The sequence below is a fragment of the Pygocentrus nattereri genome, chromosome 18 (genome assembly GCF_015220715.1).
Source record: "Pygocentrus nattereri isolate fPygNat1 chromosome 18, fPygNat1.pri, whole genome shotgun sequence".
NCBI classification, from domain to species: Eukaryota; Metazoa; Chordata; class Actinopteri; order Characiformes; family Serrasalmidae; genus Pygocentrus; species Pygocentrus nattereri.
In genome coordinates, this window is record NC_051228.1 from 18961556 (window position 1) to 18979821 (window position 18266).

At 40.2% G+C, this 18266-nt stretch overlaps 1 protein-coding gene across 1 annotated transcript in view; it reads right to left on the bottom strand.

Moving 5' to 3' along the window:
- Positions 1-570: 570 nt before the first annotated feature.
- itga1 (integrin, alpha 1) overlaps positions 571-18266 on the bottom strand; it is an 89169-nt gene continuing 71473 nt past the window's right edge. Inside the window, exons 19-30 of the mRNA XM_017711262.2 lie at positions 13200-13276; positions 11919-12045; positions 11385-11465; positions 11131-11207; positions 10960-11043; positions 10422-10530; positions 8166-8279; positions 7074-7172; positions 6772-6885; positions 6534-6635; positions 2081-2194; positions 571-1935 (exon numbers count right to left, since the gene is read on the bottom strand). Of these exons, the coding sequence (XP_017566751.1) occupies positions 1876-1935; positions 2081-2194; positions 6534-6635; positions 6772-6885; positions 7074-7172; positions 8166-8279; positions 10422-10530; positions 10960-11043; positions 11131-11207; positions 11385-11465; positions 11919-12045; positions 13200-13276 (1158 nt within the window). The 3' untranslated portion in view covers positions 571-1875. The remainder of the gene's footprint in view (positions 1936-2080; positions 2195-6533; positions 6636-6771; positions 6886-7073; positions 7173-8165; positions 8280-10421; positions 10531-10959; positions 11044-11130; positions 11208-11384; positions 11466-11918; positions 12046-13199; positions 13277-18266) is intronic.

Here is an 18266-nt window from a genome sequence, read left to right on the forward strand (position 1 = left end):
TGCAGTTGCTCAGCCATGGAAACCCATTCCATGAAGCTCTCTACATTTTTCTTGAGCTAATTTGAAGGCCACATGAAGTTTGGAGTTCTGTAGTGACTGACTCTGCAGAAAGTTGATGACCTCTGCATACTATGCGCCTAGCATCTGCTGACCCTGCTGTGTCATTTTACGTGGCCACTTCGTGGCTGAGTTGCTGTCGTTCCCAATCTCTTCCACTTTGTTATAATACCGCTGACAGGTGCACAGGTACCTGTGGCCATGGAAGTGATTGGAACACCTTAATTCAATTATTTGGGTGGGTGAGTAAATACTTTTGGCAATATATAGTGTACTTCAGATTTCATAACCTTCATACAAGTGAAAGGCAAAAATGATACACAAAAAAAATCAGTTTCAAACCTGAAAACAACTACCTTGCAGAGCTGCTGATAATACTGTCAATCAATACATGGTTGCATAAACAAATTATTTGGCAAAATACAACACTGTTAATGAAAAAGCTGGAAAATAAAAACTAAAACCTTCATCATAACCATGAGCAAAATTAGTGAACATTTCTGAGTCAGTCAATTTCCACATATTTATGTACTTTAATAGCTCAGAAAACTTACTTATTTTCCAATTTTAAGTTGCCATATATTATCAATCAAAGTTTGAACTTTTCACTGTTACATGTGTAAGATGGATCTGCTGTGATGCTGATACTCAACAACTTTACAGCTTTTCAATAATTCATAAGAAGAAAAAGAAATGTTAGATCAGTCTAGAACAATGAGCAGAGCTGTAGACCGATTCTATTGGCTGTAGAACATTTAAGTTCTAATATCAAAATTCATATTTGAAAAAAAAGTGTTTAACCAATTATACTGTATAAAAGTTATTAATGGAATAATGTAACAGTAAATACTAATATGACACATGATTCCAATCTTTTGAATGGTAGCATTACTGAGCTGAACTCCTGAGTAAGGCTGCAGTAGAGTTTGCTCGTATTCAGGGGTTGTGGCCTCATAAATTCTTTTAAATTACAAGCATTACTGCAAACATCTATATACATTCTGAGCTTAATATACAGTTACAGTACAATCAATCAAAGCCTCACTGTTCAAACGAGGAAAACATCTTCTGTGAAAAACAACAGTGTACAAGCAAAGTAATGTGCCAAAACAGTCAATAAAAAATGCAATGCACTGAGCTCAAAGGATACATTTACAGTGGTTCTGAAGAAAATATAAAAAAGATTCAGTTCATTTTTATAAAGACCTCTAATTGTGTGGTCAGTGCTTTCCACACAGATGTGTCTGGGTTTTGACAGGCATAGAGCACTGAGGAAGCTGCAGGGTCAAATGCTGTGGACGGGTTCTTCATGCTTTCAAAATTGTGACTTCATGTTCATTTTACTTACATTTTCTTTTTAATATCGTGATGTAATATTTTCCTTCTCATATTGTGATTTTGTAACTTCCACGTTCTTGGTGAGATTTTCCATTTCCTTTTCCCATTTGAGGATAAATAACTATCTCAGGTCAGGGTTCTAGCCCTTGGAAAAACAAAGCTGAAGGCATTTCATGGTTTGGAAAAGTTGTTCACAAGTCTGTGGTATCCAAAGACAGGATCCACTAACCTTGCAGTAAGTACACAAAACTAATCAGTGACAAAAATTCTTTGGTATGAACACTGAACACTTTGGGAACATTCCTGAATATCCAAACATTCCGGATAACTAGATATTCCAGAGGTAGATTTTGGGGTTTATCTTTGGGTTTTCTCATGATGTTCCCTGTCCATGCTGATCCTGCTAAGCTGTGATTTCTATGGCCTCTGTGAATGAGTGAAGTTTGACCTGAGGGTAAGTTTGACCTCCGAAGGAAGCCTTTACTCATCTTTCATTTCCTCCTTCATGTCTTCCACTGATTTTCTCTTGAAGAACCCAGCCTGGGAAAAAGCAAAGCACCAATGTTACATTATAAACTACACACAGGCTTGAACACTCAAGTATTTCCAACACAAGTAAAATAATTATGTAATATTTAAAGTAATCTGTTCAAATAAACTACAGGAATTATAGAATGGTACTTACCTTCCAAAGAGCAAAAATAACTAGTGCCAGTATTAGCAGTCCTATAAGAATACTCAGGATTATGATCCAAAGAGGAATTCCACCTCGAGACTCTTTAGAGATCTGGACCTTCACCTATAATGAAACATTTTAAACAGCAGATCAGTTTACTGAACTGAGTATCTCAAACTACACTGGAAGATTTGAACATGATTTTGAATCTTTGGCTCTGGCATTTCTTTGTATGGATTAATATCTCCTTGTGTATAGAAGCATTGTTAGGGTTATTTATGGACTATTATCTTCTATTCTAGTGCATTGATTCACACCACACCTTTATCAACAATATGTACCAATCTTGGCATAAGATTTCAACCTCAGCTCATCATATCAAACATCTTTGCAAGATTTCCTTTCATTATCTCAGAAATATTGCCAAACTTTGCCCTACACTCACTGCTTCAGATTCTGAAAAGTTGGTTCATGCATCTGGGTCTCCTCCCAGGTGGACTTGCTTGTGACCAGGAGGCATCCTAACCAGATGCCCAAACCACCTCAGCTGGCTCCTCTCGACATGAAGAAGCAGCGGCTCTACTCGGAGTCCCTCCCGGATGACTGAACTTCTAACCCTATCTCGAAGGGAGAGTCCAGACACCCTGCGGAGGAAACTCATTTCGGCCGCTTGTATTCGCGATCTTATTCTTTCGGTCATTACCCAAAGCTCATGACCATAGGTGAGGGTGGGAACGTAGATCGACCGTTAAATCGAGAGCCTTGCCTTATGGCTCAGCTCTTTCTTTACCACAACAGACCGGTAAAGAGCCCGCATCACTGCTGACCCAGCACCAATCTGCCTGTCAATCTCCCGCTCCCTTGTACCATCACTCGTGAACAAGACCCCGAGATACTTGAACTCCTCCACTTGAGGCAAGAGCTTATCCCCGACCCAGAGAGGGCTCTCCACCGTTTTCCGCCTGAGAACCATGGTCTCGGATTTAGAGGTACTGATTCTCATCCCGGCCGCTTCACACTCGGCTGCAAACCGATCCAGCGATAGCTGAAGTTCACGGCCTGATGTCCCCAATAGGACCACATCATCTGCAAACAGCAGCGGACATCCTCCATCCCCTGACTGCGCCTAGAAATTCTATCCATAAAAATTATTAATAGAATCGGTGACAAAGGGCAGCCCTGACGGAGTCCAACTCTCACTGAGAACGAGTCTAACTTACTGCCGGCTATGCGAACCAAACTCCAGCTTTGTTTGTACAGGGCCTGAATGGCTTGTAGCAAAGAGCCATGTACCCCATACTCCCTAAGCACCTCCCACAGAATACCCCGGGGAACACAGTCGAATGCCTTCTCCAGATCCACAAAGCACATGTGGACTGGTTGGGCAAACTCCCATGAACCCTCCAGAATCCTGGAGAGGGTGAAGAGTTGGTCCAGTGTTCCATGACCAGGGCGGAACCCGCACTGCTCCTCCTGGATCCGAGGTTCAACTATAAGCTGGACTCTCTTCTCCATACCCCTGCATAGACCTTACCAGGGAGGCTGAGGAGTGTGATTCCCCTGTAGTTGGAACACACCCTCCGGTCCCCTTTTGTAAAAAGAGGCACCACCACCCCAGTCTGCCAATCCAGTGGCACCGCCCCCGATGTCTTGGAAAGTGACTTAAAGTCACTTTCCACTTTCCGGCATCTCTCACCTGGGGTGTCCACGGTGTTCAAGGATTACCGCCCCGACAGGCACCAACTACCTTACAGCCACAGCTACAGTCAGCCGCTTCAACAATGGAGGAACGGAACATGGCCCAGTCAATGTCCTCCACCTCCCCCGATATGTGGTCAAAGTTCTGATGGAGGTGTGAGTTGAAGATCAATCAGACAGGTTCTTCTGCCAGACGTTCCCAGCAAACCCTCACTATACGTTTGGGTTTGCCTGGTCTGACTGGCATCTTCCCCCACCACCTGATCCAACTCACCACCAGGTGGTGATCAGTTGACAGCTCAGCTCCTCTCTTTACCCGAGTGTCCAATACACATGGCCGCAAGTCTGCTGACACCACTACAAAGTCAATCATTGAACTGCGGCCTAGGGTGTCCTGGTGCCATGTGCACTTATGGACATCCTTTTGTTCAAACATGGTGTTCGTGATGGACAAACTGTGGTTTGCACAGAAGTCCAAAAACTGAACACCACTCGTGTTCAGATCAGAGAGGCCATTCCTCCCAATCACACCCCTCCAGGTCTCACTGTCATTGCCCACGTGAGCATTGAAGTCCCCCAGTAGGACAATAGAGTCTCCAGGAGGAGCACTTTCAAGCACCCTTCCCAAGGACTCTAAGAAGGCTGGGTACTCTGAACTGCTGTTCGGTGCATAAGCACAGACAGCAGTCAGGACCCGTTCCCAAACCCAAAGGCGTAGGGAAGCTACCCTCTCATCCACCGGAGAAAACCCCAACATACAGGCACCGAGTCGAGGGGCTATGAGAAAGCCCACACCTGCCCGCCGCCTCTGACTATGGGCAACTCCAGAAAAGAATAAAGTCCAGCCCCTCTCAAGGAGATTGGACCCAGAGCCCAAGCTGTGTGTTGAGGTGAGCCAGACTATATCTAGCCGGTATCTCTCAACCTCGCACACCAACTCAGGCTCCTTCCCCGCCAGTGAGGTAATGTTCCAAGTTCTAAAAGCCAGTTTCAGCAACTGAGGATCAGAACGCCAAGGCCCACACCTTCGGACACTGCCCGATCCACAAAGCACCGAACCCCTACTACTGCCCCTCCCATTGGTGGTGGGTCGATGGGAGGGGGGACTCTTGTATTCCTTCGGGCTGGGCCCGGCCGGGCACCATGAGAAAATGCCCGGCCACCAGATGCTCGTTGGCGAGCCCCTCCCCCAGGCCTGGCTCCAGGGTGGGGCCCCGGTAACCTTGTTCCGGGCAGGGTACACAAGTCCTGTTTTTGTGTTTTCATAGGGGTTATTATGGATCACCCTTTGTCTGACCTGTCACCTAGGACCAGTTTGCCATGGGAGACCCTACCAGGAGCTTTTGCTCCAGACAACATAGCTCCTAGGATCATTCAAGTATGCAAACCCCTCCACCACGATAAGGTGGTGATCCATGGAGAGGTTTAGCAGAACTTGTTGATTCTTAATTAACTTGACTGGTTTTATGTTGTTTTATACTGGTGATTTTACTTTGTAGCACTTTGAGATTTGTTTCAAATGTGAAGTGTGTTAGAAATAAAATTGATTATTACAATTTATTATTATTGGGGTGTTAACTAAGGTAGTTTATGAATAAATATCTCCTTTTTAGTACATAGGTGCATTTATTAATGTTGTTTATGGATTAATATCTCCTTTTACATATATAGTGTTTATTGAGGTGGTTTTTGGACTAATATCTCCTTTTTAGTACATAGGTGCATTTATTAATGTTGTTTATGGACATATTTCTCATTTTTAGTGTATGGGAGTATTTATTAAAGTCATAAATGGACTGATATCTCCTACTGTAGTCTACAGTTTTTAAAAAATGTCTATAGATTAATATATAATATCTCCAATTGTTTAATAGTGTATACTGAGGTTGTTCATGGCCTAATATATATGTTCATGGAGTGTTTGAGTGCTATATCTCTATAGCCAAGGTGTGCTAAATGTTCTTATCAGAAATTTCAATATGAGTATACAAAAGCAGGGTTGTTGAAGGGGTTGTCATCTTACCTACTTAATCTGTTATTCCTGTAGGGTCTGACCTGAATTTCCTACTGACTCTCAAATACAGAACAGTGTTTGTCATTTCGATTTTTGCAATCTGTCTATGATGGGTATTATTTGGGTGCAGCTTGGAAGAAGTTTATATGAAGTATTTTTCTCGTACAAATGAGAATTAAGCTGGTTTAGCCAGCCAAACAGTTGTTCACACGACACCAGAACTGAGATGAGCTTGAGTGACCATCAGCGAGGAAGCCAGCTAAGTATAATTTCATTTGTCTTATACACGATAAGCTACACCTTATTTCCAAAAAGTATCCACCCAATCCTTGTAATGAGTAAATTCAGATAAGCGGTCAATTGTGCACACCTTGTAAAATCTCTGCAAAATAGCCCAGACTAATAGAATGGGATGCCCTGAAGCAGCTGCACATTCCCAAAACTTTTAATGTTTGCATGGTATATTTGCCAAATTTCTAACTTAATTTTGCCTCTGTAATATGATCTCACACAGATTCAAAACCTGACTTTGGAAAGGTTTAGGCTTAACGTTAGCATTAATCCTACCCATTCTATCTTCAGATTTATGTTGTTTATGTCATTGTGGCTACAGTACCGTCACCAGACTGTTCTGGTAACCCATATAGTCCTGATCAATCAGAGCAGTGTATAGTTCCTATATTTTTAATAATCAAGCTGACAGACTCTTGAATGCAGGACTGCAATTGTTAAAAAAGGGTTCTGTCTCACCTCTCTGACTTCATCGGCCTTGCTTAACTGGAAGAGGGCTGTGTCCTGGTTCTCCAGCTTTGCATGAACTATCATGTCGACACTTTTTTCAGAAAACTCAGCCTGTGGAATAAGCATGAAAAGCATATAAGTCACAGACAGGATGCTATATCTCATACTGTGTTGAGTGCTATTCAAACATAACTCAAAAGAGATGAAGGAGGCTGATGATGGAAAGTGATAAAGACAAAGAGCTTACTTTGATGAATGTTGGCATCCAGACTCTGAAGGTGGCATTGATATAACTGCTTTTAGCATCATTGGAGATTAAACAGCTAAATGACTTGCAAAAAACTGCATATCCTGCACAGCTCTGAGAGAGTGAAAGGAAGAGAGAACTTTCTATTTCAGTTTTACAAAATTTAGTACTCAGTTTGTATTCTGTTAATTTATTGTCCATATTCTAAAATATTCCGTATCTGAAAATTTGGAACCGAACCACTGGCAATACAATTGTACCATCTTGCCAATAAAGAAATGTTACAGAAAACACATACTCACCAGCAGAAAGTTGCTGAGTGTTTCTGTTTTAGGCTTTGGGGTGTAAGGCTTCTGTCGGATTTTCAAAGGGTCGACCAAACGTTTGTCACAGGTGCTTTTCTAAACAATGGATTCAGAATCTAAATCACGTTCAAGCTTTTTCCATACACATTCATTTGTTAAATTTGTTGTGTAAATACATAAAAGCAGATAAGAGTTAAATGAATGGCAGGTTCCACATAGTCGTAGTTCACAGGAAAAGAGATTAAAGCAATAAGAAGAAATTACACTATTAATTACAGCACAGTGTTTACAATGCAAATGCTGTCTAGCTAGTAAAACTTTTACATGGCCAGGGCCTACTGGTCAGCCCAAAGCTTTATTACACACTTCTATAATTTAAGAAAAGCTCAGATAGTTTGAAGTTGAAGTCCCTGTAGTAACTGAAAAATAAGGCTAAGTACACTGTAAAAAAATGGCTCGTCAGATCAACCTAAAAAAATGTATGTACTTGTTTGAGTTAAATAAAATCAGTTCAATTGCTTTTGGGATAATCTGCTGAGCCATGTTTAAAGTGTATAATAATTTTACAGTGTATGTAAGGGTTAAAGCAGTTAAACTGCCATGGGAAAAATCTATTATAGAGGCATGCTCTTCATGTTATCAAAATCAAAAATAAAAAAAATCAACTAAATTAACCGTTGGAAAAATTTGCACTACAATTATTGAAAGAATACTGCCAAAATTGCATAGATTAATACTAATGCAAGACACAATAAAATGTTAAATTAACTCACATAAACCTCACATTTTAATGACAAACTATGAAATGAGTGTTTTTGCCATAGTAGAATGACATATTACAGCACCAGGAGGCAGCAAACCAAAATTATACCCCAAATCTATTCAATCAGTCAAGATATGTTTGGTCCCAGAGGTTTGCTTCCTTAGTTTTCCACTGAAGCTAAGAGGCTAACGTAGATAATTAGTGATGAAGGCATTAGGCACCCAAAATGTAAAGTATCTCCAATGTAGCCCAATCCAGAAAGAAAAACTGCAGCGGTGTGAGAGCAGAGTGAGAGCTGCAGCGTTCAGGAGTTTAAACACACTTACATCGGATGTGGAGATGTCAGTGAGATAGAGAAGCATGTTATCTGCGGTTGTGATGAATGGGAAGGTGACATTCAGCTTCAGAGGAGGACTCTTCAACTCAGGATTTCTCACAATCTATCAAACACAAACAGAGGGCACAATTTAACTGACCTATCCATGCTCTGCCTACAACTGACCGCTTTGATAGCTACTGTTATGAGGTTAAATAAGCTTTACAGAATGCTGGTAGCTGCAGGAACACAGATAAAATTAAATATTAAACGATTTAACTTTTTTTCTGACGTACTGCCATATAAACACTATGCCTAAAACAAAAAGGACTTCAATATGCTACATTAATATAGTATTTTAGCTATTACATGCATACAAAATAAAATTATGTGAAATTAAAAGCGCTTTCTAAATTTTACACACTTAAATGTTTTTTTTCAAGGGATCTTTATTAAGTTATACATATAAAGAACCACATAAAAGCATTTTATGGTTAATTAAGATTATTTTTACAGTTTCAACAAAAAAGTAAAAGGGCCTGAAGCAAACATTTGGACACCCTGCATGGTCAGTGCTTATTAGCACACCCTTTGGCAGGTATCACAGCTCGCAAACACTTTTTGTAGCAAAAAAACTCAATTCTTGTTTGTGGGACTTTCACACATTTTTTTCTTGCAAAAGGCTTCTAGTTCTGTGAGATTCTTGGTCCATCTTGCATGCACTGCTCTTTTGAGGTCTATCTGCAGATTTTCAATAATGCTTAGGTTGGGGGACTGTGAGGGCCATGGCTTCTCAAGGTAGTGCAAGGTAGTGTGTTTAGGATCATTATGCTGTTAGAGAAGCCATCCTCTTTTCATCTTCAGCTTTAAAACAGACAGTGTGATGTTTGCTTCCAGATTTTTATGGTATTTCATTTAATACATTCTTCCCTGTATCGGTGAAATGTCCTACATGCCACTGGCTGCAACACAAGTGCATATCACACACACACACACACACACACACACACACACACACACACACACACACATTTTCTAAGCCACTTCTCCCTCAGGGTCGCGGGGGGGGGTGCTGGAGCCTATCCCAGCGGTCATCGTGCGGAAGGCAGGATACACCCTGGACAGGTCACCAGTCCAGGCGTATATCAATACATGCATAATACAATGCATAATCAATACACTCCCCTGCTTAACAGTTGGAGAGATCATTTTTATGAAATTCTGTAGTTTTATTCTCCAAGCACACCATTGCTCACTTCATCAGTCCACAGGACTTGTTTCCAAAACTCATCACGCTAATTTAGGCATTGCTTTGCAAATGTCTGACACTTAATTCTGAGGATGCAGGAATAGTTTTCTTCTGAAGACTCTACCATAAAGGTCATATTTGTGTAGATATCACTGTGCAGTAGAACAGTGCACCACCACTCCAGAGTCTAATAAATCTTTCTGAAGGCATTTGAACAGGGGTTTGATTTGCCTTTCTAGAAATACTACTAGCAGTCAGAAGCGGATTAGAAGATGTGTGTGAGATGACCTTTTCAGACATTTTGCAAAAATATAAATAAATACATTTGGAATACATTTAATTTTTAACTTGACCACCTCTCCTGTTAACTGCCATTTCATATTTACATCACAAACTCAGGAAACTAAATGAAAATGCTCTGCTATCATCTAAGCCTTCTTCTGCTCTGTGGGCATCAATTACTTTCATTTTCAGAGTGCTGGGCAGCTGCTTAGAGGAGCCCATTGCAGTTGATTGCTGGGATGAGGTTTGAGTAGTACAAGTATTTATAAATCTTTGACATTTCCATCATCTAGCCTGTCCTAACAATGACTGTGAACAAGCCACAGCCCTAACAAGCTAATTAAGGTCTGAGATCTTGGTAAAAGTATCTGAGAACTCAAATCTCTTGGAGTGCCCAAACTTTTTTTTTTTTTTCACTCTGAAATTGTACAAAACAGAAAACCACAAATCTTGATTAAAATGTTGAAAAGAATTTTTCATCTTAAACTTCGTCTTTTAGAAAACAGTTCATCTTCTACTCATTTAACTACTGACAGTAAACAGAATGAGGTGCCCAATTTTTTTGCATGCCACTGTATGTCAACAAAGGTGGCTTAGAAGAAGGTGTGTGTGTGTGTGTGTGTGTGTGTGTGTGTGTGTGTATAAATTCTATTTATACTCACAGTGCATTTAGAAACAAAACTAAATATTAAGGTCACTTTTCATCTTCCTTTAAACATGTTTTTTTTTTCTTACCGCATAGCTAACTTTCATCTCCTCTCCAATCATGCTAGTATCATTGAAAACGTCAGGCCATCTCTCCCCTTCTTTTATGACTATATGATCCTCCTTCATGTACTTCATGCTATAAAAAATGAAGAAGAGTCCTCATTAAAAAATGACAATGTACGTTTTGTTTCATTTTTAACTCATTTTTTAATTTATTTATTAAGTCCTATATGGCTGTGATAAGCCTGTTGAAAGCTAGCAAATGCTGTTAATGCAAAATATCATATTTTCAGTTTGCAACAACTTCACCTATAAGTCTACACAGATTTATTCACAGAAAAATAATTTGACGTGTTAATATTTGTGCCCATCTTCCCATCAGAGTTAACTTTGGTAATAAAGCAAGCTTAGGGCCAAAAAAGGTTCCAAAAGAACTGGCACAGAGCTGCTTTGTGGTTAGTAAATCTTTGCAGGGACTTTTCTTATCTACATTGAGTGTAAGATCTTAAATTTGAAAAGAAGACAGTGTCCCCAGACTCATTATGGGCAGACAAACAGCACTTACACAGTGAATTCCAGGCTAGCCACATACGTCACAGGGATGGATATGTAAACAGAGTTGTCTTCATTCTGAAGTTCTTCGCTATCACTAAAGCAACAAAAACAGTGACGTTATGGAGACCATGTGAAGTTTTGCTGTAGTAGATAATAATCAGTACAGCACTAGTTGTCTCACCTAGTTGCAGTGATGTTAATGATAATGTCTTTTCGAATGTGGGAAGGATTGACCTCGAAGATAATCTTCAGCTCTTCCTGTGAAATCAAAAAATGTTTACTTTACACGGCAACAACACCAGTACGTCTATCTATCTATCTATCTATCTATCTATCTATCTATCTATCTATCTATCTATCTATCTATCTATCTATCTATCTATCTAAGGCAGAATTAGTGCAGGTGTGAATGTATCAGATGGAAGTAAATCCTACCTCTATGTTTGATTTGAGGAATGGGTATCCCACTGCACACACCACTCTGGTTTTATTGGGCTCACAGTCTTTATCTTTAGGCTGCAGAGAAAGAAACATGAGGAGTAGAAGACTACTGTGAATCATTACAGCTGTTGCACTATATTGTGTGTAAAACAGGTTTATCTGCCTTAATCCATTAAACTACTATGTAAATTTGTTGAAATCCATTGTTAGATTAAAAGTCTAAAGGTCTTGAACTGTCAATTAGATTGATAATTAACGCGAGAGTTGAATCATAAACTCTGCGTATTAAATCAATAATTTCGCCAAAAATTCAGTTTACGTATACATTTTTCCCTAAAATTAGCCAAACAGTTTGCATCTATAGATTTGTACTGGAGGTACAAGACTAATATTTATACTGCACCCATCCACATGAAGCTAAATGCATGCCTAAATCAACGCATACTCGCAAATCATACTGAGCTGTTAAGGACGTCGTTCATCTCTACGTCAAGAATTTGTGGTTTCTGTAACAAATCTGGAACTGACCTCCACTTTGACGTAGTTGATATTTTCAGTGGTGCTCAGCAGGACTCTGGTGTTGTAAGCGTTGTCTCTGCTGTTTTTAATTTTAATGGTGACCTGGAATTTCTCCTGGCTGGCTTTGATGATGAGTCTGGGAATGGCAGAGAAAGAGTCACACTGTAATACTGTAAGGAAATTATTAAAGGCATTGAATAGTATCAACATGCTGACTTATTTGTTTAATGATCAAGAACAAATTATACAACTAAGAATCTCTCCTTTAAAGCAAATCATTCCTTCCCATTCTGCAAATATGTAGAGCACCAGTGGTTAGAATGAGAGGTGACTAGAAATTTTCTGAAACCTCTGAAGAGTAAATGTATTACGTTCTTATGCTGCACTGACTAAAACTGAACACAGGGGGGCAGATCAGTACATCAAATTAGGCTAAATCTTATTGCTTCCATGTTTGGCAATGCTTAATGTTTTCCTGTTGTGGCATACTACTGCTTTGCTTTATAAGGACAAAAGGTTTGGTATTATTGATGTAAATCACCGGCGGTCTTAAAGTTATATTACACACTTCTATAAACTAAGAATAGCTCAGCCAGTTTGCACTGAAGTCTCTGTAGTTACTGAATAATAAGCCTTAGTAATGCAACAAGCCTAGAATTATAAGGGGTTAACTTGATGTAATGTACCACATTTCATGCCGCGTATCATGAAATTAGCTTTTTTACATATTGCCCACCTCTAATTACATTCCCCTTGTTAGAAACACCTACATTGTGCTTCCAATTACTGGTCACTTTATTAGGAACACCCACCTTGTGCTTCCACTCCCTGGCCACATTATTAGAAACACCCACCCTGTACTTACCTCCATACCTCATTCATCATTGTTCACTTTCTGCGCTGTTGTCCAGATGTTATTAGGGTGGTGGTCCATTCTCAGCAACACTGACATGGTCATGTGTGTGGTGCTGGTGCAAGTGTATCAGACACAGCTGTGTTGCTGGTGTTTTTGAATACGTCAGCATCATTGCTAGGTTGAGAATGACCCAACACTCAAAATATCCAGAAAAGAGCAGCTCTGCGGTCAGAAAGCGACGCATGATGAAGGGCTGAAAGATGGCTAACACTAACTATACAACTGTACTGTGATCAACATCAACAGATGACCGATCTACCAACTATAGCTGTACAGCAGCAAGGTAGGGGGTTTCTGATAAAGTGACCGGGGCATTATGTTCTTTGTTATTATAACTGAACCATGCATTACCAACTGCAGTAAAAGTTCCTTACTTGCTAATGTTTGCCTCTGCTTTAAGTTGTAAATCAGCAAAGCACTTATCACGGTATCCACAGTCCACCAAAGTGATCTGCAACAAAAGACAACAATGCTGTGAATGTGTGCAAAGACAAATATAATATTCAGGTATTTACACATTCAACTCTGACCCTTGCACTGTCCTGGGCAACAGCAGCAAGCTTTCATGTTCACCCACTCACTGAAAACTCCTCCATAGATCACTTACTGTTTGCACATTAATCAAATATAAATCCTAAAATCATCCTGTTTATGCTCCTACTGTCCACTGCTGCTTCACATACATTTGGCTTGGCCTCTGAGGACCACAGTGGCTGGACTTTATCAAAAACTCTTCTCATGTTTAGGACAGACTGCTTCTGGAGCAGTGACAACACCAACAGAGAGAGAGACAGAGCAAGAGAGAGAAAAGAAAGAAAGAAATCAAAACAGAAAGAGGAAAGGAAGAAAGACATGACAGACAGAGAGAATGGAAAATAAAAAAATATATCGATAGATAGACAGAGAACTGAAATTTTACTGTCCTGAGCAGAGTTTATACTCTGAACATACTTTCCTGCTTTTAAAATATTTTTTTTCAAATATAAACAAACACACATACACAAATCTTTTAGTTAATATTTAATTTACTACTTAATTACTTTATTTACTTACACTTGAGTGTGCATGTGTGAGAGTATTAGAGGGAAAGGCTGAGTGTCTCCTACACTACACTTCAGAACTACTGTCGTATGCAATCATCACACACATGTCCAGTGCTCCGGATGGACAAGAATCATTTTTTGCTCCTACACCCAAGACTGCCATGACTGTTTTAAACTATTTTAATATGTAAAGAATGTGGGCTAACACAGCCAAAAAAAAATTGTGTACATTAGTTTGAAGTAATAAACTACCTTCCTGAACAAATGAATAGTAATGTATCACAAATCACTCACGCTTCATTTGTGATGAAACAAATCAATAATAAGCTCTTACTGATCAACCACCAAAGAAGAGTGCCTTGTACACAACTTGTACACAATCACAGTTTGGCGATTTACCTGCTCCAACACACCTGATTACACTCATCTGTTACTGGCCAGGTTGTGTGGGTGTGTCTGAGAAGGGAAACCTCCAAACTCCAAAAAGTGTGCCTCCCTGCTCTACACAGCTAAACTTTAGGAAACAATGTTACTGTTGTCAATGGCAACGTAACTTTTCAGGCAGCAGATTTTCTTTTTTCTCTTTTGGCCTGGTAATAGGGTCGTCGAGTTCATGGGGTTAAACTGTACAAAACATCTCCGATATGTACTGATCAAAATCACCCCAGGGAAACAATTTAAGGGAATAAAGTGTGTGCACAGGCATGAGAGTATTAAAGGGCAAGAGTGAGTGTCCTGTACTATAATTTAGACCTACTGTTGTATGCAATCTTCACACACATGTCCAGTGCTCCAGATTTATGAGAGGCCTTTTTGGCTCAGACACGCAAGATAACAGGAATTTTTCAGAACACTGCAGTGATTGCGTTCTGTACACTATTCTGAGATGTGAAAAAGTGAGCCAACATGTAGTATGAAAAGAATGTAAACTAACAGATATCAGCATATGAAAGTATGAAGGCAAAGGAAGAAAGGCCCCACAGAAAGTTAAAACTACCCAATTACAAAATGTCAGCTTTCCCATAAACACAAATGATTTCCACCACTGCTGTCCAATCTTTGTGTTTTACTTGCTTCTTTAACTTGGGCAATCGTTAAAGTTGAACCCTGTAGAAAGATAGAGATAAACAGAGAGAGGTAGAGAGAGAGAGGCAAAAGATCTGGCTACAGGAAAATTCACACTACTTACTGATAGGCTCATTTAACTGGCATGTCCAGCTGTGTTGGAACATGTAAAGAGAGAGCAATGCCATTCCAATAGTTTAGAAGCAAAATACATCAGCACAGTGCATTAAACACCCAGACACATTTACGAACAAAAGAGCAGTCAACTCTGACCACACTCAGCTTAAAAAGCTTTACCCTGGTTGTTGTAAGTGATAACAGTACTTTTTCTTTACCATATCTGCATCACTCCACTTACCACTGGTTGCTATCCAACAACCTGCGGTTCACTCTAAACTGTTTGAGTTGTTTTTTGGGATGAAAGAAACAGTCAGTATTTAAAGAAACTAATATATATATATATATATATATATATATATATATATATATATATATATATATATATATATATATATACATACATACATACATACATATATATATATACACTGCTCAAAAAAATAAAGGGAACACTCAAATACCACATCCTAGATCTGAATGAATGAAATATTCTGATTGAATACTTTGTTCTCTACAAAGTTGAATGTGCTGACATCATCAAAGGAAGTTCAATCAGATTCAGGTCTGGGGAACGGGCGGGCCAGGCCATAGCTTCAATGCCTTCATCTTGCAGGAACTGCTGACACACTCCAGCCACATGAGGTCTAGCATTGTCCTGCATTAGGAGGAACCCAGGGCCAACCGCACCAGCATATGGTCTCACAAGGGGTCTGAGGATCTCATAACAATCTCATCTTGGTACCTAATGGCAGTCAGGCTACCTCTGGCGAGCACATGGAGGGCTGTGCGGCCCTCCAAAGAAATGCCACCCCACACGATTACTGACCCACTGCCAAACCGGTCATGCTGAAGGATGTTGCAGGCAGTAGGTCCCTCTCCACGGCGTCTCCAGACTCTGTCACGTCTGTCACATGTGCTCAGTGTGAATCTGCTTTCATCTGTGAAGAGCACAGGGTGCCAGTGGCGAATTTGCCAATCCTGGTGTTCTCTGGCAAATGTCAAGCGTCCTGCACAGTGTTGGGCTGTGAGCACAACCCCCATCTGTGGTCTTCGGGCCCTAATACCATTCTCATGGAGTCGGTCTCTAACCGTTTGTGCAGACACATGCACATTTGTGGCCTGCTGGAGGTCATTTTGCAGGGCTCTGGCAGTGCTCCTCCTGTTCCTCCTTGCACAAAGGCAGAGGTAGCGGTCTCCTGGTGTACTCCTGGTAGCGCCTCCAGCCTCTGGACACTACGCTGACAGACACAGCAAATCTTGCCACAGCTCGCACTGATGTGCCATCCTGGATGAGCTGCACTACCTGAGCCACTTGTGTGGGTTGTAGAGTCCGTCTCATGCTACCACGAGTGTGAAAGCACCACCCACATTCAAAAGTGACCAAAACATCAGCCAGAAAGCAGAAAGGTACTGAGAAGTGGTCTGTGGTCCCCACCTGCAGAACCTCTCCTTTATTGAGTGTGTCTTGCTAATTGCCAATAATTTCCACCTGTTGTCTATTCCATTTGCACAACAGCTGTGAAATTGATTGTCAATCAGTGTTGCTTCCTAAGTGGACAGTTTGATTTCACAGAAGTTTGATTTATTTGGAGTTATATTGTGTTGTTTAAGTGTTCCCTTTATTTTTTTGAGCAGTGTATATATAAAGGGGTGCAAAGAAAAAAGCCTGCAGTTGAGATAACACATATCTGAAATGATCCCAATCTGAATATAAGCAGAGGTTTGGCTGCCAAGGTGCCGCGGCTCTCAGCTGTTGTGTTTTCTGGGTTCAGTGCAGCCAGCGCTCCGAGTATTCTTCCAAGAGAGCATCGTTTGGGTTCACTGCAGCGTCTCCTGCCTCATTTTTCACTGTCGCCTCTTCAATATCACAACAGCTAAAGCATAGCTAGAGAGACTGAAGCAGCGCTGTTAGCTTAACTACATTCTAAGTGATTTCTGGCTAACTACACACTTGGTTCTTCAGAAATATGGTTCTTCATTGGTGCTTTAGTCAAGAAAATGTTTCTCTATAGAACACTCAAAGAAGGGTTATTTGCATCGTGAAAAGGTTGCTCAGATTGCTGAAGAATATGCTGTAAATGGTTCTATATCATGGTTCTATATGAGAATGCATGATTAAAGGGTTTTTGAATCCTGAAATGGTTCTTTAGACAGATGGATAATGTCTTGTCTATGGTTCTACATAGCACCCAAAAGTGTTCTTCTATTGGTATGCTCTCAAGCTTGTAACAAAAGAAGAACCATTTTTGCTGCTGTATATAATCCTTTTTAAAAAAAGTTCTATATAGAACCATCTACAGCTCATTCTCCATTAATGTGAAGAACGAGAGTGTTAATGGTTCTATATAGAACCATTTTCTTCCACTTCATTTTTGAAGCAGTTCAGTAGTCTTTTGTTTTCTGTTATGATTAATAGTTCTAAGCGATGTACTGATGCACCAATTTTTTATAACTTCTGTAAAAAAGTAGTAGAACCAGAGGTTTTGTGTTCCAGCTGTGAAGATCCACTGCAACCAGATCCCAGCTGTGATTTATTCACTCTAACACACCACACTACCTACACAGAACACTGCTGTTCTGCTTAATTGCCACCAATCTCCCACTGCATTAATGCCTTTTCCAGGAGGAGTTGTATAAGGACTGTGTTGGTTTCCCAGCTCAGGAAAAGCTCATTACAGTGCAGTGTGTGTGGGACAGAAATATTCCCCCAACGTGCAGAAAATCTCCCGCTTACATGTGAAACACTTAGATAAACTTCATCCTGATGGCTCACAGCTGTTACGCACAGAGGGCATTCCAAGCCTACTGCTAAATTGGTAACATCAGTATAAGGCAAACCAAAAAGCTTGCATTATGCTCATTGCTCAGGCTGTGGTTAGTGGCACAATTTGCGCAACTGATCATCCACCCTCACATTGTAATACCTTCCTTAAAGGAAGTGTAGTATACAATTTCAGTCTGATACACTTTTTGTTAAATTCAGCGAGAGAAAAAAATCAGTTTCCGTACACAGCCCTGATTCTGTAAACGGAAAATAAACTATGTAGCTATGTTAGGCATGTATCAATCATTTATCCTGTACTTTCTGTACTCATCTAAGAAGTCTGATGGTAGGTTTGGCAGGCTCTGGATATATACATAGTTTGGTACTGAAATGTCTTGATGGGAAAGGTTAAAAGCAAATAAAAACTTTTTGACACTGAGCTCCACCAT